Source organism: Lipophrys pholis (genome assembly GCF_963383615.2).
Source record: "Lipophrys pholis genome assembly, chromosome: 9".
Taxonomy (NCBI): domain Eukaryota; kingdom Metazoa; phylum Chordata; class Actinopteri; order Blenniiformes; family Blenniidae; genus Lipophrys; species Lipophrys pholis.
In genome coordinates this window covers 11533413-11557724 of record NC_137639.1, presented here as the reverse complement: position 1 = coordinate 11557724, position 24312 = coordinate 11533413, and the positions used below count along the sequence as shown (strand labels likewise).

The following is a 24312-nucleotide window of genomic DNA, read 5'->3' as shown; positions in this document are numbered from 1 at the left end:
GCAAACGCCGTCAATCAACTCAACATCAGGACTCAAGTCGAAGGGGAAACGTTCACTTAGTCACCCCGTGACAGGCTGTTACAGGCACTGAGGGTTCATGTCTCAGTTTTCTGAAAGCCAAACAACTTTTTCGAACTTTATGAGAAGTTTCTCACCGACATCCTCTCTACAGATGCTTTTTTTATTTTGTGTGTGACGACAGAAAGAGATTCAAGAGTTCACCTCCAGTCACCTGTTACGAAGGTTTAACGGGAAGACATGGTCCTCTGTCTTCACCACACTCCCTGATTTGCATTTTTCACAGAAAATATTAAACCTGCACAAAATCCCATTCAACACAGTCTTTGCTGTAAAAATTGTAGCAACAGTTAATATGGTGTGCAGCAATCTCAGCATGAAAAACCCTCTTAACTTAGCCGTTTAACTTGAGTCATCCGGATCATATTTGCATATTACAAACACAAACATATGTGATCATTTATCATCTTAGATTGTTTTACATGCTGCAGCTCCGACTTTGTAAAAACAAAAAGGTTCTCTTGCTACGTCAAAAAACAGCAGTATTTGCTAGCAGCCATTCAAAGCCAGTCGCGACTCCTCTTCAAAACCACAAATTACCAGTTTTACTTTTTTGTTTGAATACAAATGAAACTAAAAACATACATCAAGTTAATAAGTAAGCTTTCGACGTGGAGGATGCACAGAGCCAGTTGCAGTTTCATTGTTTATGCGTTGAGCTTCATACGAAAGCAGTGCAATGTTTAAATGAGCAGCAACTTTTACAAATGATCAATTCAAATTCTCAGAAAGTCTTTATATGTGCTTTTCTACAGTCTCTTGCTAATACATTGAGTTATGTGCATTTGAGAGGGAAAAAAAACAACTTTAAAAAGAATAAACTCATGTTAGTTAAAGTGGCATATTAAGAACTCCCTGACCTCAGGTTGGCCAGAGTAGTAAATAATTGCATGAAAGCTAAATGGCAACAACAAATGCTTTACTCTGCATTAGTGCTAAGACATACAGGTATATTGTAAATAAGTAAATAAATAAAAACTAACTAATGCAAAATACAGAAACCATGTCCTCGGCAAAAAAACAAAAATTGCAATGTTTCTCAACATGCTCTTTTATTTACTATTTCAATGTTGGCATCCTCTGTGGACAGCAGAGACAGAAAGGGGATGATGTTTCTGATGTAGAAATTACAATAAATGTCTGGACTTTTAACCTAATTTTGTAAATCTGCTGAAAAATCTGTTCTCTGCACAGTATAGTGTTTGTCATTTTTCAAGCTGCCTTCAACAGCTCGGCTCTCAGTGTTGTGTTATATCCACCGCTACTCCGAATAAAGCAGCGGACACATTGCAAACAGAGGTTACACGTATGACTAAATTGAATATTTTCTTTATGATTTACTTTTTTTTTTAAAAGTCATCCTCCACAGTCCGGATGACACGCTTTACATCCTCAAAACTCTCCAAAGAATAAATATTTAAAAAAAACTTGAGCTTTATTGCATTCTTATTAACACAAGCAATTAATTGTAATTGCAATCATCAAGAAAAGCACACACACACACCCTCTGTTTTTTGTTAGAGGCCAAAAATTCATCTGAGGCAACAAGAAATGAAATAAGAAAAGGCCACAAGAAAAAGACAAAGGACAATAATGTATGACACACAGAAGAGCAAAATGTGCTCTCACTAGTGTGATAAATTGCACTACACACTGTGTATACAGAGCAAAGGAAAGAAAAAAGAAATTTTAATAACAGCAACTACAAAACTACCCTGGAAACATCCCTGCCTCCACTATTCTGTTTCTGTTGAGTGAAGGTATTTTTTTAATTGTAGAATCAGGTCATTGTCCCCCACATTTCCAACAGATTGTTAATATGCAGCAACATAATAACTTACCTGGATAAGCAACATAATAGTCTAATTTATCTTTTCTAATTGCTTTCAAATAAAAACCTTTGTTGGGAATGCCACCTCTGCCAAATGGCTCAGATGCTTCTTTGAACTTTTTCTACATATGTGACGTTAAACTGTATGAGACGTGTACAGTGAAGTCCTGCCCAGGGTCCTTTAAGCCCAACTTGTGTTTTTGTTCATTTTGCCAGAAAAGTTAGAATATTTGAACTTTTTCTCGATCTATTGTTAATGTATGGCAAACATCATGGAGCTAGTAGGGAAGAAAAAGTACATGAAACCATATAGTAGGTCAGTTTTCACTCACAAGTAAGACAGCATACTCGGCGCACAAGCACATGATATTTTAATGCAACTACAGTTTGGTGACAAGATTTATTTAGATGATATTATTTCTGAAATCATGATATTTTTTTGTGAAAAGACTTGTTCCAGAAATTTAATTTGTCTGCACATGTGAACAAGCAAAGCCAGAAGTAATACCTGCTGTATTTTGAATGGGATTGTCTTTCTCCGATATTGTCATCTGGACACTAACTCATCCTCACAGCAGTCATATTTTCTAAAAATAATATCAAATAGTTTGAGTTCAGGGGTCATGAACATACGAAAAGTTCTTTAAAATGTTTCTTCTCAGGCCACATGATGTCTGCAGCCTTCACCATGCATGCTTTCACAAACTCACCCTCATGGCGTGCTTCATTTTCTTAGCAAAAAGGCAGATAGTTTTCTTGGCAGCATCTTGCTGTAATCAGCTGTTTGGCTCAGAACTAAATGTCATCCTGCAGGACAGACTGCACGCCATCGCAGGTTGTATGTTTGACGTCTCCGCTCTGTAAAGCATTGCGTCAATGTGCATTGACCGTTTCATGTTAAGTGCTGCAACAATACATACACATACATCTGCACCTCTAAATCTAAAACTTTCTGTTTGAAATTTCAAATGTCACTGCCGGTTTCCACTTTTCCCTTCGGTGTTTGAAAAGCAAATATATTTTCCAAAACTCAGATTATGTCTCCAAATGTTCGACTCCATCCAGAAGTTTCAGAATGAAAACTTCTCTCAGCTGACTTTGGCTTCATCTCTGCTGGGATTTAAAAGAATAAATATAGACATCTGGCACTAATAACTAATGCACACGAGTATGTACGTGCACGGAGCAACAACACCGTGTTTGAATTTCAGGATTTCTGGCAGTTCGTCGAACAGTGAGAAAACCAGTAAGTGCTTATTTTAGCTTAATTTATGTGCCGTCAGACAATAAAGACTCACGTTAACGGAGAGAGAAACACAAGGTAAAAGCGAAACACTTTTAGACGCCATTTCACATGGGTCACTTTATCCACGCTGATAACAAGCTGAAAATTCAAAACGACTGACAAGAGATAAACTTTTAAAGAAAATATCCAGTCAGTCTTTTTTGGGGGGAGCAGAAGTAAATCATCTGCTTCCACCTAAAGCCTGACTCCTTATCCAGTTGCACTATTTGCTGCTTTTACAGGAAAAACTGCAGAGAAAGGGGATATTATGTTGAGCCAAAAGGTTAGCTGCCACTCTGACAGGGCTCTTTGTGATCTAAAAAGGTTCTTTATCCTCAACAAAAGGGCTGGAGTCAGTCTTAACAAGCCTTACTGTGCCTGTCGTTCACCTCATCCACTCACAGGACACAGAGGGAACCGCACATCAGGACCCAGGACAGGTTCTTCTGTGCTCATCCTCCCCCCCCCCCATCAAAGAAGACTTTATTAGCTGCATGGTGTGTGAATACAACAAAGGCATTGTTAGAAATCCACATTTTTACTGCGCTTGCTGGAAGCCGGCGAGCCGCCGCTGCGCTCCTCCCTGAGAAGGAAGTGGTCATAAATCTGAGGTTTTTTTTACGTCTCTTCTCGACTGTCAGAGGCAGCGAGGAATTGTCAGGCGAGGCGTCTCTCACAGAGCACTGTGTACGAGAAGCAAGTTTTATGTTACAGAGTGCTTATTCAGTACCGCTCCTTTTTTGTTTTTTTGTGTCGGCTGAGAAAGAACTGTCTGCAGCTTTAAGAACAACACACGCAGGAAGAGTGAAAGAGATGTATGACTGAGTGAAGGTACACTGTGATTACATAATGAAGGGCTCATCAGTGGTAATTACAGTGGATTACTGGTACATTTTGCATGTCCTAAACAAGAGGGGGTCACGCTCCTCGTCTGTAAAACGGATCGACTTGTGACAGAGAAAAGCTGCATTCAGACGTCCATCATGGCCAAACTCCAGGCAGCGATAGCGCAGTTCAGTCTGAATGAATGACGACCGTTGCTGCGGCTGCTGTCACTCAGCTGTCCTGGACTGAACTCCATCAGGAGTTAATACAGGTCCGACCGTCCTGTGTACCTATCAGACCTCACTTTGAAATTTTGCTGACAGGCCTCAGACATACGCAGCAAAAACACGCCGTTGTCTTAAACTTGGCAGAGGTGCAGGACAAACTCTAAGTCCTCCACATCTCTCAAGAGTGTAATCCCTTCAAAGGAGCTTTGATAAGAGGAAAATTACATAATCCTTCCTGACAGACTGCAAATCCAAGTCTTAATGGGATCCTTCCTCCAAAATTTCCGAGTTTGGCTCGACTTTTATAAGGCATGTTGCAGTCTGTCACTGCAGCTACAAGTTACTTTTTTAAAAAGTAGTGAAGTTACTTACAAGTAACTTTTGAAAGTAACTCTTGCATCATTTCATCATCTCTCTCACTTAAACCTTTGTTAATAATCCGGGTGAGGACCATAAGACTCAAAAACAGCTTCTACCTGGATGATTTAAGACCTTTGAACTGCTATATTAACAGATCTGTATACACTCACGTCACTTTATTACACTGACACTTTGAATCAATCTGCATATTTACAATGTGTCTCATCGTATTTACTCAGCTTTTATTCCATATTGTACATAAAAGAATATTCGATTTTTTAAAAATTTACTTTTTTTTTAATGTAAGATTTTGCATTGCTGTTGATCACATAAGAACCAATCTCCTAAAATCTAAATAATTCACTTATATTACATCACTAAGTAGAAGGAAGCTGCTCTATAACCTGGGCGTTATCAGGTCTTGAAAGCGACGGAAAGCCACGAGAAGAAGCTGCAACAAAACCATTATAATAAAATACAAACAGCCACAGACAGGTCTTAAAAGGGTAACTTAATGTTTATGTATCGCTGCTATTTCATTCCAGCTACTGCAGCTACGGGCTAACATTAATGTTACTTACAATCTGACATCTTTTATGCGCCAATCAGGAAGAATGCTTATGTTAACAGAGGGCTCATTGAGCAGGACTGCATTACTAATTTCACAACACTTTTCACAACATTAATCGGTTTTGAGCCCAATCATCCCAATAGGTGGACTGAGCTCCGTGCATACCAGCTGTCTCCATTAGTGTGTGACTGCGTGTGAAAGGGTGTTAAATCAGTGGGAAAAAATTGGAAAAGTGAAGTCCATTTTTTCTTTATATTTGTGTTGTCTGCGTTTGCATAAACATCTCACCTGGTAAACTGTTGTAGAGAAACAGATAGCTGTCGAAGTCTCCTTTGGGCTCCTTCCATGAAATGAGCAGTTTGCTGGAGCTCAGCACTTTGAAGCGCAGCCTCCTCGGAGCTGGAACTGAAGAACAATTTTACAGTTCAATCAGCTTCTATAAAGTGGGAAAGTGATTGGACAGTGAAAAGTATATTGATGAAAGAAGATGTGATTATTCAAAAGACTTCCCCATCTATCAGTCAGCGTGCCCTTAACAAGACAGGAATGTTAGTGGTTATGTAAAACCCAGGCCTCTAGATCTGCCGCAAATGGAAGTGAAGAAGAAATGCATGAAAGAGAGTACAGAAGGACGGACAGACAGACAGAGAGAGAGAATTTCAATTTTGAATATTCTGCAACCGTGAGTGCAATGCATAAAACAGGCCAGGACAATGAGGAGCTCAGCTTCATTTTGCCTCTGTGCAAAACAGCTTAAAAAGGGTTTTTGGGGAAAGAAAAAGAAAACCGTTTCCAGTCAAACTCTCTTCGCAATCCAAGAAAACAAAAAGATACATCTCTGTTACAAACCATTGACAGGAAAAGGGGGAAAAAAAACATGGGTTTGTGCCCATTCCAGAATGTGTCGATGTATCTGTGTGTGCATTTGCAAGGCTCCGTTGGGTGTATATAATGGAGAAAAGAGCTGGTGTTCAGTGGCATCTTCAGCACTCCTCCGTCAATGAAAACAGGTCTGCGGTGGCCCGTTAAAGAGCGGCGACAGGAGAACTTCGCTGCATGTGTCTCTGTTTGTGCAGACTGTGGTTTCTTACCAACACAGACAGCACATTTTGTAAATCAAAGTGTGGAAGGGAAGCAGAGGAGAGTTTGACTGTTTTTTCAGACTCAGGCATAAAGACAGACGGCTTGAGAGGAGCCCAGACGGCAGAAATACGACGACCGAGCATTATGTCGTATTTGGGAATACTACCAATTCACCTCAGATGGAAAGCTCACCGACATAACTTATGCCTCCAACACATATCACATGTTCACCACCTCGGCGTGTTATTCTATGGTAGTTTGTGCAGAAAACAATCCAGACTAATTCTAATTTCTAACATGATTCTACCAATGTGCACGCTAATGTGGAGCCACTTTACCTGTCAGCACTCATAAATAAAAGTCTCTTCTCTTGTAAAGGGTTCATTCAATTCATTTTTCAAAGTGTGGGAGGATAATGGCCCCCACCCTCATAAAAACAAGCTTAGTCTCAAACAGAGGAGTAATCTTCAGTTGAATACTACCCTTCCTAATGTTTTCCACATTACACTACAATACCTGCTGGGACCCATAAGCTTTATGATCCATAACACTTCTCCTGCTACTAAGGTGTATTATAATTTGAAATATCTGGTAAGTCTTTACATACAGTCTGCAACTGCTGTTACACTGGTGATTTTGCAAAAAAGCTTGTTTTTTTGTGGTGGGACTCGATTAAAAACATTAACGTGATCAGTGAGTTGCTTTTCAAATAATCAATTGTATTTAATCACATCTCAGTGGTACAAGAAGCAAGACGGGTTTTCTTTTTTAATTCAAACACTTTTTGCATTAAATGAAAGAATCAATAATTACTTACAAATGTTTTAACAATAAAATAATGTTGATTGATTTGTTTTACAAACTGTAAAAACACTTCTTCCAACATCTCATCTGTTTCATACATCACATTCGTTGGTGTGCGACTTTGTGTTTCGAGTATGATAATAATACACCATTAAATTAAGTTATTTCTATCCTGAAAATACTTAATTGAGGATCAAGGTCCCAGTATAAGTATCTTGTGATTTTAACAGTGGTATAGTTGAACTCCATTAAACATAATTCAGCCCCTCCCACACTTCACAATTTCAAAAGAGAAAACCTTGATCAATGTTGTTCTGAATCACTAAACGTTAACAGACTCAGTCAATCAGCACTTTCATGGTTATCAATATTCAAGTTTAAACTGCTTGACGGGTCTATAAAAAAGAAATTTGGGGGGGGGGGGGGGGGGGGGGGGGGGGGGGGTGGGGTGTCATTAGAGCTTTGGTACATGTGAACTGTTTCAGTCAGAATAATGTTGAGAAAGCCTGACATGAACTGACTAATTTCCCCCTCTGGAAGCATATCCGCCTCAGGAAGAACTTTGCAGAAAATGTTAAATGTCAAAGAGCCCATTTAAGCAGTAATAACATTTGAAGGAGTCCACACTTTAAACTGCTAACCCACATAATCCTCAGGTCCAGAGACGAGTGCGGACAGATAAACGCTGCACATCAGACACGAGGGGAGGAGACGGACGTATGTGATAGGTGATATGATGTTGACAAACCTGAGGTGGGAAGTGTTTGAGATTTTCACTTGCAGATGAGAACAGACATCCATTGTTCTCAATGGAAAATCCCATTAAGGCCAGAGAGAGAAGACACCGTGTCCGCTGAGCACTTTTGTTATAGGTGGAACAGTTAGGAAAGGCGGGATTCAGCTCATTTAATTAGCACATTAAATGAAAATGACCTTTCCTGACACATCGACTTGATCATCACAAAAAGACTGAGACGGGAGAATAAAGAAACATTTTGAATGACCAGAAATTACTATGAAGCTTTTCTAGTTCATCGCTTATTTTAAGACAATCCTTTTCTGCCTAACAAGATTTCCACAAGTGAATAATGAACTTTATTCATATTGTTTTCATGAACCAGTTACAATAATGCCATTTGTTGATTGACAGCAAAAACTATGACACAATTGTTGAATTCTTCACTATGAAAACAGTGTTTTCCTTGATTACATTTGTACATTTTCAATCCATGTGCAGTTTTAAGTTTTAACCGAGAAGATCTTAGATATTATTTATCACTCCATAAATCTAAATAAAATCTTTTTTTTTTGTTTGTTTAATAAACAGCTTCTACATATATAATCTCAATTCCAGAAATGTTACCACAGCGTGTAAAATGTTTAGAAAAACCGGAGGCAGTTATTTGCAGTTCTCACATAAGCGCATCAATTCTTACATTAGAAGATAGACAATATACAAGCTGTTGATACTAATTTTACAAATTCATAACAAACGTGACCTCAGTGTGAATCTGAAGGCAGCGACGCTTGAAAAAGTAGGACATTGTGTAGCGTCCCCTCTTCTAGTAACAAAAGTCTGCAAACGTCTTAGAAGTGAGAATACCAATTACTGGAGTTTTAGCAGAGAAGTGTTGTCCCGCTCTTGTTTGATGTCGGATTCGTGCTGCCTGTCTTTGTTCTGTTGTGAACTGAAAGTGGGTTTATGAGATTTGCAAAATCACTGCATCCTGTTTTTGTTTACATCGAAGACATCCCCCATCCCAACCTTTTTATTATTTATATTGGAGATAGCACAATGTACTGTTTGTATGTGCGACTGAGGGGATGATAACAAAACAACTCTTTAAATTGTGTTGTTAAATTTTTTTTTCCCTCTCATACTCTGAGCCAGAATTTGCCACTTTAGTAGTAGCGCTATTTTATCCTTGCACTCTCTACATTTGCTTCACACACTCTTTGTATATTCAGCGCAGGTTCTCAGTCAATCACAGCAATAACGCAGAGGGAGAGACGACTGCCCTCAAGCACATTCACAGCCGATGTGGAATCACAAACCAGCCTGATCTAAATGTCTTTGGATTGTGGCAAATATCTGATGCACCAAAAAAGCAATGCTTGTGAAGAACATTCATCTATCTATCTATCCGTCCATCCATCCGTCCATCCATCCATCCATCCATCCATCCATCCATCCATTCATCCATCCATCCATCACAGCACACACACTCACATTAACATCTACTGGCAATTTACATTTATAAATTAACCTCAGATGAATGTCTTTGGACTGGAGACAAGAAGAAAATCCATGCATGCACAGGGAGAACATGCAAACAGTTTTTCAACATCATAATTCTCTCCATTCCAAGTGTATTGTGAAGTCTGTCAATTATTCATAGCCTGAGTTATATCACAGTATAATGTATGTTATCTTTTGGTACCTATCTAAAAATGTAGACGCACAGAGACGAAGCCTCATTTCAGTCTATTTCAAAATGAGCTGATGTGTGAATATTGAGCTCATCTCACCTGTAAGAGTACAACGCCTTACTTTGTCAAACATTCAACTCTTGTACAGCAGAATAAGTTCTCTGTATTTACACCATCTCTACGGGGCAGTGCGCTGCTGGGGCTCAGAGAGCCACAGTCAGCAGCGGGATTCAAACCTGCAACCATGAGGGCCTTTTTATGACCTCCAAACTACCACTGCCATAGACCCTCAAGCTAAGTTTGAATAATTGTTCCTCACTTCAGATTTCATTAATGAGGGTTTGTATCACTCCTCACAGTCTGTCAGTCTGTCCTCTCCATTTGTCTCTTCCTATCTCCGACCAGAACAGCAGAAAGTCTTCACCTCTGAGTTTAGTCCTGCAAGTTTCTTTCTGTTAAAAAATAGCTTTTCTATTCCCACTGTATCCTGTGCTTGTTCAAGTGGAATAGTTTTTCTTTGTAAAAGTGCCTTGAGATGACGACATTGTATTTGACGCTACATAAATAAAATAAAATTGAATTCTATTTATTATAATCTACTAAAATGGCTTGTGTTAAAAGAGAAAATGTATTATACTGTCGGATTCCATAATATCTCCACTAAAATCAATCATTGATGAAGGTTGAAAAGTTCAGCTTTTGAACATTTCTTCTCAAATATCCTGATATTTTTGTTCTTGAAATGAACACAAAACTTGCTTCAACTTCTTGAACTTTCTGTTCCTCAGCCTCGTGAAGCTGTTTGATTTTTTTTTTCCACACGCACTGCAGAACTTCACAGTTTTTACCTTGTGCTCCCTTTCACCCCATGCAACCAATCAAATACTAAAAATGCATAGAATGAAACGGTATAATTACTCCACACAATAAGAACCCATGAATAATTTAAGTCTGTGACAGAGCTGGGCAGATTAGTACTCGGGTATCATTTAGTGGGCTTGATAGTCGGTGAATTGAGTTGGCAGACAGGAAACTAATAACTCAGTGAAAATTGTCCTGATCTTTGCTTTGCATTTCAATGAACACACACACACACACACACACACACACACACACACACACACACGCACACACACGCGCACACACACAGAAAATGTATGTATAAACTGAAAAAGGCACCTGTAGCCATATCCTATGACGTGGATCGATGTCAGAATCTATAAATTGGAGGCAATACCTGAGACAGAACCTATAATTAAAGAACAGGACTGTCATAGCTGCACATGCTGTTAGAACACGATGGTCCCGGATATAAATTATCCCTTCACAGTCCCCCCACGTCTGTTCATATTTACCACTGTACAGCCATAAATATGCTCCAAGAACTCCTCCTCTCTGGATTTAAGTGCCAAGATGCTTTTGTGGAACACACCATGCATCCCGTCTCTGCATCTCACAATAAAATAATTAGAGGAAATACCACACAAATCCTGACAGGATGGCTAAACTTGCTCTGACCTTCAAGAGTGCAGATGAGGGCAGATTATCTGAAGAGAGGTACGACTCGCAACTCACATGAACTCCTTGCCAGGCAGTAAATGCAGCCTCAACCATTTGGCAGGACTTTTGTGACGACTGTGCAGCAACACATTTTAGCTCCAATAAATAGTCTGAGTCACTGAGGGCTCGGTGAAGGAGAAGAAAAAAAAAAAAAAAAAAGTACAAACCCCCGCAGTGAAAATTATACAAATCCCTTCAAAAATGACATTTGACACGTTCTCTCCTCGTACGGCTCAGCCCTAATTCAAAGGCTCTGATTTCCAGTCTGAACATGAGTAATCTCCTAACTCTGTAGGGACCAGAAGAGGAACCAGAAGAGTCTTTTAACTGGGAGCCCAGTATGAACTGGAATTATCTGGGTTATAGCGATACAAGCACAGCTTGACGCCCCAGTTTGAGAAGAGACGACTCTTCCCGGGATTAGGAATATGGGGAAGCTGGGAGGGTTTCCTGCTGGATGTGGAAACCGTAAACTGCTTCACTTCATCTCCGCTCTCCATCCCTACAACTCTGGTTCACTTCTTCTTACCATCTTCTGGCTTGGTTCAGCATCCAGTTCTGGCTTCTCTTCGGCTCTATTCCTTTCTACTCCAAATCTTTTGCTTTTTGCTCATCCGTGCTCAACAATCTCCTGATTCAACATTTTATTTGGTGTTTTCGCCTCGCCTTGGTTTTCTCTAAATCTCTCTATTTATTGCCATTTATCTCTCTCCACCATTCACCATCTCCTCCTTACCCCTCTTTGGAATACCCCTTCTTATCCCTATAATTATCCCATTCTCATCCCTTCCTTTTCACCTATTGTCTCCTCTTTCCCATCTTTTCTCCTGCACTTCACTCTTCTTTTTTTTCTTGCTTGGGTTCTTTCTCCTCTCTACAGATAAGCTTGACTCCACCGTGAGCATCCAGGCGACACTGGCTTCTCTAATACTCAGGATTTATGGATGACAACTGCTGGCTCACTCTGTCACCAGCAGACACTGTACTGTACATGAGGGACATGGGGGAGGTGTGTACGAGTGCGTGCATGTGTTTGATGCCTGCTCAGCGCCGCAATTCACGCCGTTCAGTGCAGTCGGCATCCTGCTTGTACAAAAACGACTCTGCTCACCGAGATAGCACTTAACCTAAATCCAGTCGGACTTTTTTCCTTCCTCTCTCTTTCTCTCTCTCTCTCTCTCTCTCCCTCCCTTTTTATCTCCTCAGCTGCTCTTATGGAACAGTCCTTTCTTTAATCGCATCTTCCCTCCTCATCCTAGGGTTTAAGCCCCCTTCTACCTCTCATCTTTCCTTCTCTACCTCTTTTCTGCTCTTTTATCATTTCATTTCATTTTATCTTCTCCTCTCCTGCTCTCCACTCCACTGCTTTAGTGACTTAGTACCTTTTTTTCCCCTTCCTTTTCATGGCTTACTGAAGTGAGAGATCGGCTCTACTCCAGAGACCCTTTCACCAATACTCATCTGTCTGCAGCGAAGTTTGTACAGAAGACTGACGTGAACGTCAACAGTGTGTTTTATGGTCAGTCTGGTGAAAGGAGCTGGAATATTCTGCATAAATGCAAAAAGAATTAAAGAAATAAATCACTGGCCACAGACTGTCATTCATTATATATCTGTCAATCGTCATGTATAGTTGTTATTATATTACAAACAGCTCATACAACTTAAACTTGAAAATTATTTGAACAGGAGGTGTAGGACTAGACTTGTTGATGATATTTGTGGCTGTTCTTGTCTGTAAAAAAAAAAAACTGAAATAAATGTTACACTGTGTGATAATGGACAATTCTAACTTATCGTTGTTCTTGTTTTTCAAACTCTAATCTTTCAATTAAATATCATGCTCAATGCACTTAAGAAAGGGACACTGATGAAAACAACCAGGATAACATATCCCAGCAAATAATAATAGTAAAAGTGAAAAATGAAGATACCAGATGCACCCTCTTTACAAAGACAAATAAGTCATTTAGATCACAAAAGCACGAAAAACAAAGAAGCTAAATATTAATGTTTATCACGTGATATCCCCTGTGTCTCTCCACTAAACAAATCTAAACAAGTCTGAGGATCCGCTCCGGCCTCACATCTCTGGAACAGTTGAAAGGTAACAGCATGAAAACATGAAAACAGCAAGTCAGGATTAACTTCAAGGTTTAGTTATGCCTGCAGGTTGATATGAGAAGACAACATTTGATCAGATATACAGATCATCCATCTTCAAATCCACTGTGTCCTGAGCAGTCATTAGAAGGTAGATAACTTTGCAAGGACAAAAGACTAAAATACATTTGAATGATAAATACTGATTCTTTTAAAGAAACACACTTAAGAAAGCAAAAGCACAAGCTGAAACATTTGTTCATGTGCGTAATTTCATTGGTTAGGATTGTGTTGATTGACATAAGAACTAGTTTCCTGCTGCACTCTAGAAGGATTCAGCCTGGTCTTTCACAGCCATAGTCCTCCTCCAACCAGATCAGCTATGATACGAACCAGAACAGATAATCATTTCAAGTTTATTTCTCACCTTTTATTCTCACTCAAGCACACAGCACCACATCATCAGTCAACAAATCAAGTGAGGTTGACATTGTGTTTTTATGAGCTGTACATTCAAATCACCAGTTGATCTAACGAGCATGTTCTTAAATTGAGAAAACCTCTCTCAGGCAGCCAACAACTCACAAACGGGAAATAAACCCAAGAACAACTGCTGTTACTTTGCCTAAATTATATTCAATCACAATAAAGAGTATTGTTTTTGATGATGGTCACATAAAAGTTGCTTTTCATTCCATTCATATCTGTAGAAAATATTCAAGTTGAAAGTACATCTCTCAGAAAAACAATAAAGTATAAAGAAATTACACAAATCAAATGTAATCAAACGTATAAGGAAATAATTCATTGTTGAAAGGACGATAAACCTTCTCGCAGATTGAGGAGATAATCAGTTGTGATTTACGCTTTTGAAGGTAGATCACGTAGTGTAAACTCCACATGGGTACAATGAGTAAAATGACTTCAAACAGGTGTTTTGAATAATTGGACACGATAGTTAAATTGCAAAACAACAACTTAAAGACAAAAATATGAGTTTCTGTAATTCAATTCAATGCAATGTTAACAACTGCACAGAGCAAACATACATGCATTCTTACGATCAGTATCAGGACTCAGTATTTTGGTCGTTAGCAGTGATATGATCCCTGGTTTGAGGCTTTTCTGAACAGTTTGTCTCCCATGGGTCCTTGGACCTTTGCACTTGATGTTAATTGTGTGTGTGTGTGTGTGTGTGTGTATGTGTGTGTGTGTGTGTGTGTGTGTGTGTGTGTGTGTGTGTGTGTGTGTGTGTGTGTGTGTGTGTGTGTGTGTGTGTGTGTGTGTGTGTGTGTGTGTGTGTGTGTGTGTGTGTGTGTGTGTGTGTGTCAGCTGCAGCCTCCCACAATCCTGAATTGGAAACAGCAATATAGTGATATAAAAGATCGATGGACGATCTCTTCTCGATACAAACAACTTGTCAAATTAAATATATTTTAATGAATCTACTCTTGCCCTCAGCAGTGCTGTACAATTAAAAACCTTGTTTATCCCTTTAACGTCTTCAAAGATACTCTCACAGACATTTATTTGCATATTTTCCAGAAAAACATATTTGAACTGTTGCTTTAAAGAACTGTAATGTTTTTTGAAGTCAATGCATTTTCCAGCTTTGTGGCAGAACTAGCTCGATCAGGTTGAGCTAAGATGTAGAATATTGTCATCAACAAATGAATGAAACCGGCTTCTCAACATGAGTGAGAATACAAGGTGAAGGATTAAAGAGGTGGAAAGGTCCATGTGAAAGCTCAAATTAGTTTCTTGGCCTGACTGTATAATACGAGTCACCCTATTTATTCCTGGCATAGCTCACTTTGAATGGTGAACTGAAAGAAAAAAAAAACGCAGCACCGGGTACAATTTCAATTCAAACAAGCTGTATGTGAGAACTATTTCTCCTCCAGAAAAAAAAAATTAAAAATAGTCTCCAGCTGATTCACACAATCATATACTTCCACAATATCTGCTCAGCCCTCAGTCACTTCAGGCTCTGCACACCGTTCCACTCTGTGATTCAAGGAAACACATCTATGTTCCAAAATGCTCGTAGTCTATTTCATGCTTTTCACTCTGCAGCTACTTCACCTGACACTCACTTTTTGTGCCCACGCTGTGGTGCCCATACTGTGTAATTTGGCTTGTGCGTGCATATTGATGTTGAGTGAGCTGTAAATGCAGAGGGGAACTGTGCATTTTTTTTGTGGCGCCAATCCTTGCCAAACACTCATATTCTTCTGAAATCTTCAGCAGTTCATAAAAAGATAATAATAATCAGAACATTTTTTTGTGCATTGTCTGACCTTAACAAAGGGGCAGAATTAGAGCAAATCCTGCTCTCCACATCTCCTTCAAGTGAATACCCCATTTAGTCTTAAGTGGCTGATGATTGTGACAAACCCAGATTAAAATCAACACTGGCAAAGTGACAGTGGTCGAGGTTCAGATAATTTCACAATTTATGAATTCAAAACAAGTTGTTTCATCTCATCCTCTCTTTTGTTTATGAATAAATGATTTCTCATCATTGGCTCCTCTCCCTGTTCATTATAACTGAGATTACCGGCCAACATTTTTCACTTCATGCTGATTCACCGGGCTGCCCTCTAACCGCACACACTTACCACTCAAGCACATACTACTGCAACATATCTGTTCAGTGATCCGGGGCACCTGAGCCGTTGTGATGTGGCCTGAAGTGTGGTATTGACCCAGGCTGTCAGCCAATCAGCCATCATAATAATTAACTGTGCACACGGTGAGCACATGCATACACAGAGGACAAGTTCTGATAAAAAAGGAGGGGTGATGGCTTGATGGAGGTTGCGGTGAGGGATGACCAATAGAAATGATCCCAGCATGCCTTTATCTGTGTCATTTTTGAGAAGAGTTGCACCACTTTACTTCACTTTTAAAAGAAATCTGTTTGAGCCATTTTGTCCAGTTTGCTAATTCAACCCATCCAAGCAAATAGCACTCTGCACATACATCCAGTGACTGAGGAATTCCTCCATTATTGTTCATAACAAGTACCTAATTGATTATCAGATATATTTTCATCTGAAAATATATTCAGAGTTTAGATCAGCGTCGTCCGGTATCTTTCAGCCATCTGTCCTACTTTTGTTACTACCGCTGTGTAAACACCAACACAGGTCGCTCATAAGGCCCTCTGAGCTGGAACACAGAAGAGAATTTACATTTCCCTTTTCAATACTTTTCAAGGCCGGGGAAGCAGCTCGTGAGAGAAACAATGATACACTTTGTTGCACACTCTATTTCAGCGAATACGAGCATCAGAGCCGCTCGCACAGGTCAGACAGACGAGCACAGAAGTGATGCAGCCGGGGCTTCGTGTGCAGCACAGACTGTACATTGTCAGTCTGGTTTCCTCACATACGGTGCACTTCAACAAAACTTAGGAAAGTTGACTGACAAGAAATATAATACTGCCAAGAGGGCAATTTGCAGCCATGCTCTTGATGATATGTTTGATAAGTTCTCCAGCCGCGTCGGTTCGCTCACCGCCCAAGTTTGTGCTGCTTTGGAATAAGAAATGGTTCAGATGTTTAACGCCCCATATATACTAAATGAAAGATGGTGCTTTTTTTTTTCTCAAGATGATGATTTATCATCTTCTTTTCTGCAAAGGTTGCTTGAAAATGGCGTTTCTTGTTTTGATATTGTGATTGCCTTACTTTCAGCTAAACTAAAAGACAAAGTAAACCTTCCGATTCCTAGGCTGGCTAAGAGAGAGGTTCGGACAATATCCAGACAGTTCTGTTGTGTATACAAACATCCTGCCTGGGTAGAATACACACTAATCCTCAAGCTCAAATCCCCTCTGACCAGATGTTGCAGCTTATTGGGACACGCTGGACAGAAACGAATTATTATCGCACGCTGACTAATGAAGGGATTGAAGGAGGTATACACCCAAATTATTTGGGAGGTTATATGTGTTTTGCTCTAATTCACTGTTACCGAATCATTAACTAATTAGTGGGATCCTGCTTTTTGCCTCTAACTCTACGATTAAGAAACATGAGCTATGGAAGTGCTGATCGGAATAGACAAAAAGAGATTAAAAAAACAAAAAAAAATACTGGAAGATTAAAAAGAGTGGGAAACATGAGAAGAAAGAGAACAGAAAAAAAAAGGTCTCAATGACTCTCAAAGACTGAAGAAAAACCCTTTCTATATAAAAGAAAGTGTTTTTCATTAAGGTCAGTAAATTACACAAAGCAGCTCCATCCAATCCCGACGTATGACCAAAGATTACTGGACCTCTGGGAGATCTTCAAACGCATTATTTTCTAGAGTAAGATTAATCTTTTAATTGAGCTATTATATAGATCACTGAAAGGATTTTGTGGTTTATCGAGTTTAAGCAACTTTGGAGACTTTGTGTAACGATCCTTTAGTTGAGACCTGCTGCTTCCTTGCTCCTCTAACTCCACATCCTGGAAGGAATGTGAGGCGCAGACGCAGACACACACGCACACGCGCGTGCACACACACGTACACACACACACACACGTACACACACGCACACACACACACACACACACAGCAGAGCAGAGTCAGCTAAATGTTTAAGTGTTCCTCTGGGTCATTTTCATATGATCGCTATCCAAACAGCTAAAGTAGTTCTGACCCTCTGTACAAGCTGCCAAATGCAACTGCACACTTGTCCAAAATACACACACACACACACACACGCACACACACACTGAAGCCATGCGATTCAGAAAGGAGCCTTAGATCCGTTTGTTGCAATGGACTACATTCTCTAAGAGAAAACATCCTACAGTAGAAATATTATCAACATCTGTCAGTTTAACACTTTGCCTTGATTACATGAATAAAAAATTACTTTGGGGAAATGTATCACTGGAACCAATAAAATCACAGTGGAATCAGACATTAGAGGTAGCAGCATGTGTCAGCGCACCCAGTTCTCATTCATTAAAAAAACAAAAAAAACACATCTGTTTCTTTTTAAAGCCCAACATGCTGATAAAGCCCCTAAATTACATAATATTGGGAAATCAATTGTAAGTCTTATTTCGATTAAAACTCCTGGTCACATTTCTCATGCAAAGCAGACAGCAACTTGCTTGTTGATAAGACTCAGGTTTGCTGAGGTGAGGTTAAGTGATGTATGGTGCAGCCCATTGCGCAGCAAATCGTCACAGCACGAAGCGAACTGTTACAGCACATTTATTAAAACCCCTCCGAAGCGTGGCGGCAATTGGCAGAGGGGCTGAGAGGGTTGCCGCGCTGCCGGGGTGAGATGGCACAATGATGATGAGATGAGCGTGATGCAGTGTGATTGGACCGAGCCCGCACATCAAACGGAGAGATGAAACAAGGCAGGGATGAGGTGGAAAAGGTGGAGCAGCAGGAGAGGGAGCGAGGTCAGGTGAGGGAAGAGACGAGGGATGTGGAGAGAGAGCGGAGGTCACAGAGGTCAGAGTACGGCTTCAGGGAATAAAGGAGACGAGAATGAGGGGGATCATTGTGGTCTAAGTCGGATGGCTGAGGATCTGAAATGGATCAAAACTTAAAAGTGAGAGAAATTTAGCGGATAAAGAGGACCGGCACTTCCTGTAAAGGCACAGCCAGAAAGGAAAGGAGGGGAGGAGAGATGACTGTAGAGGAGGAAGGAGCGCTTACCTTGACCCTGTGCCTTAGTCGGGTAGTAAGAAAGAAGGGCCAGAAGCACCAGTGGAGCACAAACACACCACCTTATCTGCCTCGCTGACAACATCCTCACAACCAGCAATTTAGACCTGCAAGAACAGAAAAGACATCCTGTTTAAAAAGTGAAGCAAAATCTAAGTCCTGCCGCAGAAAGAATGAAAAAAAGAGAGCAGACAGAAGGAGAAAGAATGGGACACTTCAGCGATGGAAACACTATGGATGCCATTCAGCTGCAGAGGGACCCTATGGGTCAGCGAGACCCACCTTACCCACACAGCTCCGATTCACTAATATGGAATCATTTGTGCCTAAAAACCCGCCTTTTTTTTCTCACAATTACAGAGCAAACGGTCTAGACTGACAGCAGAGCAGCAGCCGAGCCCAACGCCTACTCAGAGCAGGCCGGGGGCGAAACAGTGGAGCACTTTGTTTCAGAGAAGAGAAGAGAAGAGAAGAGAAGAGAAGAGAAGAGAAGAGAACAGAAGAGAAGAGAAGAGAAGAGAAGAGAAGAGAAGAGAAGAGAAAGACAGAGTGGCTTGACTGACAGTCCAGAGTGGGAACATTTCACGAGTGCCATTGTCCGCCTAAAAGAGCAAACACACCAGCACCTTTCCTCTTCTCCCCTATCTCATCTCCTCCTTTCACCCTTCACTTTTTGTTCCCTGCAGCCTCTCCTCCTCCTCCTCATCTCGCCACTCCTCGCACTTCTTCTCCTGATCTCCTCCATCACCTGCTCTCCTGTCCTCTCTACTCTGCCCACTCATTATCACAGGTGAGGGGATCAGACATGTGCAGACATCTCATTCTGTCCTGGAAACACACCACGGCGAATGAAACAGCAACAAAAAGTAGTTTCCAAGCTGAGTGTGGCTCTCGTGTGTATAAGCAGTCCTGTGGTGGTACTGAAAAGAAAAAAAACAAAAAAAAAAAACATCTGACTCCTTCAATTCAAGCAGGGTCAAAAGAGCAGAGTGTACACTCCAAGAACAAGGGATGATTTTTAAAGAGAAGACATGCCGGGAATGAAAGAATCACAAGAATAAACTGGAATAAGTTTCTGAAACACACACAATGCAACAAATAAATGTACCCAGACAAATAAATTAGGGTTAATCCCTCTAATTTGAGACGAGGCACTCCCACAGCTGGGCTCTGTTAAATGAATTTCCCCGTAATTTTCCAATATTACTCGAAAAGTTTCTCCTCTCCTCAGATCGCGTGCTTTTCCTACAATCCACTTTTGGCAATTAGTAAATGAGCGCCGGGGTTTAGGCGTCACCCACGTTACATTTAGCCTGTTTTTGTAGTGCGCGTGCGGTTTTAAGGCTGAATGCTTTGGGCGCACACATTGAATCCAATTTAGAAAATAGCAAAAGACCACAAACGATCCGAAAAGCACTTCAATTAAGAGAAAAAAAAAAATATATATATATATTTATATGCTGTAAGCTACGGAAAAAAGAATGAAACTGTTTATTCTGGAGGGGGCAACTAATCAACATAGAACTAGATTTATCCACCTGCCTGTGAGCCTGCAAGTTTGAGCCATTGACCGCAGCCTGAACGTGTCCCCCCGGAGGTAATTTCAAAGTATTCCTGATTGTTTCAATTGAAGTTTCCCGGCCAGATTTGGGTCAAACTATCAGATTTCATCAAATTAAGTGACCGGTTCGGAATCCTCCAGTGTCGCACACCTGAGTCTGACTCAGTCAACAGCGCAATGAATGAAATCTCCTTTCATACCTCTCCAGTCATCAATTCAAAGCGTCCTTGTATCCCCAAGGGAAATCCTCTGAACACCAAGAGCTGCTGCTGCTTCTGCTTCTGCCGCTGCTGCCTCCCAAAACGTCCCCCTCTCTTATTCCTCCCCCTCTTTCTCCTTCTCTCACTCCTTCTCTCCGTCCGGATACAATTCAGTCAGTCCGGAGTGGGTGTTTCTCTCCTCCTTATTCTGCCATCCCGCCCTCCTGCTCTTCCTCCCTGTCCCAACCCGTGCCTTCATCTATTTGAGAGAGAGAGAGAGAGAGAGAGAGAGAGAGAGAGAGAGAGAGAGAGAGAGAGAGAGAGAGAGAGAGAGAGAGAGAGAGAGAGAGAGAGAGAGAGAGAGAGAGAGAGAGAGAGAGAGAGAGAGAGAGAGAGAGAGAGAGAGAGAGAGAGAGAGAGAGAGAGAGAGAGAGACGCGCACCAGTGGCGCTGCGCAAAAATCCTCCTCTGCCAACCTGCAGGTCTCCAATCGGCTAACTCTCCTGTGCGGACCATGTGGTCACGGTGGGACTTGTTGTGGCGTTACTCTGCGGCGTTAAAGGACCAAAATGGTTGTTTATGACTGAAAGCTCGTGCGTGAGTGTGTCTGACTTGTGCAAACGTGTGTGTGCGCGCTCGCAGCAGGTGCGCGTCCGTGCCGCCAGCTCCCGTGTTAAAGGCACGATGACGCAGGCAGCCTTTCACCTCTCAGCTCCAAGTTGGAGTTTCAAAGGAAACAATCAGAGGGAAAACAAAAAAAAACACTCGCGGAACAGTTCAAGTTTACAATTTCATTTTGTTGCATAAAAAACTCTTTGAAGGTTTTTGCTTTTTCGTTTCTTAAAACAAGAGATTACTGGAACTCTGACATGGCAGTACGTTACTTCTCCAAACTCTTTTTTTTTTTATCATTGTCTTTATCTGACTGAACATAATTTATACAACATATATTTTCAATCTCTTATGTATTTGATGTCTCAACCCCATATCTATATTTTATAAACCATTTTTGAAGTGGATTTGATAAACATTTTCATACCAGCAAAATTCTCTTGAGACCAGAGATCCATTCAGGGCCGTGGGAATTGTTTCGGTGATGAATGACTGAATCTGATCAAACCTGAAACTTTTGGGAAGGTGACACATTTTGGAGAGCTGTTTAGTGTATGTATTGTCATTTCACAGAAAGGGATATTATCATTAAAATTAAAAGCACTCTGAGGCTGAAAGAGTACTGAAATTTCTACTCAGAAGTGAAAATGCTATCCTGACAAACTTTATAGCCACATTGAATTGCATTGTCACTTAACTGTAAGAGCTATACATTTAAAACACACTTATTAGACAAAAAAGGAAATACAAGTTACGGTATGGCAATGTGTTTTCTAAACAAAAAAATCAATCCTTTGTTTTAATATAACAAACTTGAGCTACAAAATGCAGATTTAAAAGTCTGAACGGGAGCTTTTTAGTTTTTTTACACGACACACTCTTTACCAAGTTGTGATTTTATAAATTAGTGATCATGTAGTGATGAATACTTATAACCATGGACATAGTATTTCTTCGTGATAACTCTGTAGTGAACAGAACGTCACAGTTAAAGTGAAAATACCCACACTAACATAACTTACATATTTACGTGGCTCCCAGCCAAAAACAACGGTAATTATTTTCATGTGTATAAGAATGAAATCCATCATTCATTTTACATGAACATTTTCATTTACCTTCTAAATTTTGTGGGAATGAGTTCTAATCTGTTTTGTTTTGTTTTGTTGACTATCTGGTACCTTTCCGAGTTGTCAGCTACAGATACTTGAACTTTGTGAAATTTGGAGCTTCCCCCACACGAGTGGTAAATTTCAAAGAGCTGCTGGAAGCAGATTTCTTAGTGATTTTTTTATATTTCTTAAGGATTCACTCTCTATTACTCTCACCTATTCACAGTAAAGGTAAAACTAACCACTTTGCATAGTGTTGATAGGTTGTAAAAGGAAAGGTATTCATTCATAAGTATTATTGACTTCTCAAGCACCGTTTCAGCTTATTTCATGCTTAACAAAGAGTTTAGTCATTATTCTGCCCATTATATGTGCAGAATAATGACAATTATTGGGAAACCAGTCACTATTTCGTGTTGACATGAACGCTCCCAACTTGAAAGTGGGAAATTTCCAACCCCTCCCTGGACTTTAAAACTTCTGGATGTTTAGTTAAGATTTCAATTAGGTCAGGTTCCTCATTACATTGACAATGTGATTCACATATTACTTTTAAGAGTGTTTTAATGTGCACTACATTAAAATCTAAGATTAAGCAATAACTATTCCTGCATTTAAATAATTAAAACTTGTCATTTTATGGCTGCAGAGCTCCAACAAGATGGAAGCTACAAAAGTGAAACCACTCCAAATTCAATACAGTCAGTGATGACAGGAATAAAACACTCACAATAGAGCAATTTAGATGTGCGTTAGGGGTACTTGAAGCCATTTGTATGAGTGTTTTCTTTCAACTATGTAATTTTACTCATACTTACGTTTAATTGACACCATGTGATCTACTTCATCCCTTTTAAAATCCAAAGTCAACACCGGAAACGCCCACATTTTGAATTAATATTCATACCAATCAATCTGCACTTTTGTAGTTTATTCTTTTAGGAATTAGTAGTTCTGCTTTATAAATACATTTATTCACATATTCAAAAAACAGTAGTATTATATTATATATCTGAGAAATATGCTTTGACGAGTTAGTGTAGTTTAAAAAGTAGTCATACTTTTTTGAGAATAGTACTTGTAACTGAGTACATTTTATGCAGTGTCTCAGTTTGCCTTTAAGGTCAAATCTTTCAGTTCTCTTCCCTGATCTGAATTTTGGTTTGTGGGTTCTTAGAAAGCGATGGAAACCCTTAATGTTTCATGTCTTTCATGACAGAATTTGTTTAAACAGTATGTCTGCAGCACGCTCTGTTCAGATCTTAAGACCTCCCAGCACCTCTAAAACTCCCTTATTAACACGGTCATCTGTTCAAATTGCTCTGCAGTATAAAAATGACAAGCGGTGGTTTTATGGTGGGTTGTGAACCAGACCAGCTGTTCCCTTGACTGTCTAAGCTTTATATTAGCCAGACCCAAACATCTCCAGGCTGTAGCTTTACATTTGCAATAAAATTATATCGCTGGCACATTTAACTCTTGATGAGAGAGCTGAAACATCCCAAATGCAGAATAACATTTTTAAAGAACAGTGAGTAACACAAGGGATCGGACAGCACCTGCAGTTTTCCTCCGTGAGGCTGAGAATAAAGGCTGGAGTGCCCTTTGTAATCCAGGATGTGTACGCGGCTCCTCTGCTGCTGGAGAAACTTTGTGACTTACCCTGAGGGGAGAAGAATACCAGTCATGGGAAACAGAAGCTGGTGAAATATGCCCGTGGCTGGCTGAGCTGAGACACTGACGACTCCAGGTGTGTCCCTGGAGCACACACACACACAGACAGACAGACAAGTAAATGCTAATAACACACACACACACACACACACACACACACACACACACACACACACACACACACACACACACAGACACACACACACACACAAAAGCTTAGCCAAACAACTGTCCAGATGCCATAAACACTATAATCATGTGTATAAGGATTCTCTGTCCTCCACCCTCCTTCCTCCTCTTTCTTCTCAGTG

At 40.3% G+C, this 24312-nt stretch overlaps 1 protein-coding gene across 1 annotated transcript in view; it reads right to left on the bottom strand.

Annotated features, from left to right (window-relative positions):
• The window catches only part of col14a1a (collagen, type XIV, alpha 1a), a 147384-nt gene extending 126643 nt beyond the window's left edge, over positions 1-20741 (bottom strand). The window contains exons 1-3 of the mRNA XM_080470929.1: positions 20604-20741; positions 18834-18949; positions 5466-5582 (exon numbers count right to left, since the gene is read on the bottom strand). Of these exons, the coding sequence (XP_080327055.1) occupies positions 5466-5582; positions 18834-18927 (211 nt within the window). The 5' untranslated portion in view covers positions 18928-18949; positions 20604-20741. The remainder of the gene's footprint in view (positions 1-5465; positions 5583-18833; positions 18950-20603) is intronic.
• Positions 20742-24312: the final 3571 nt, after the last annotated feature.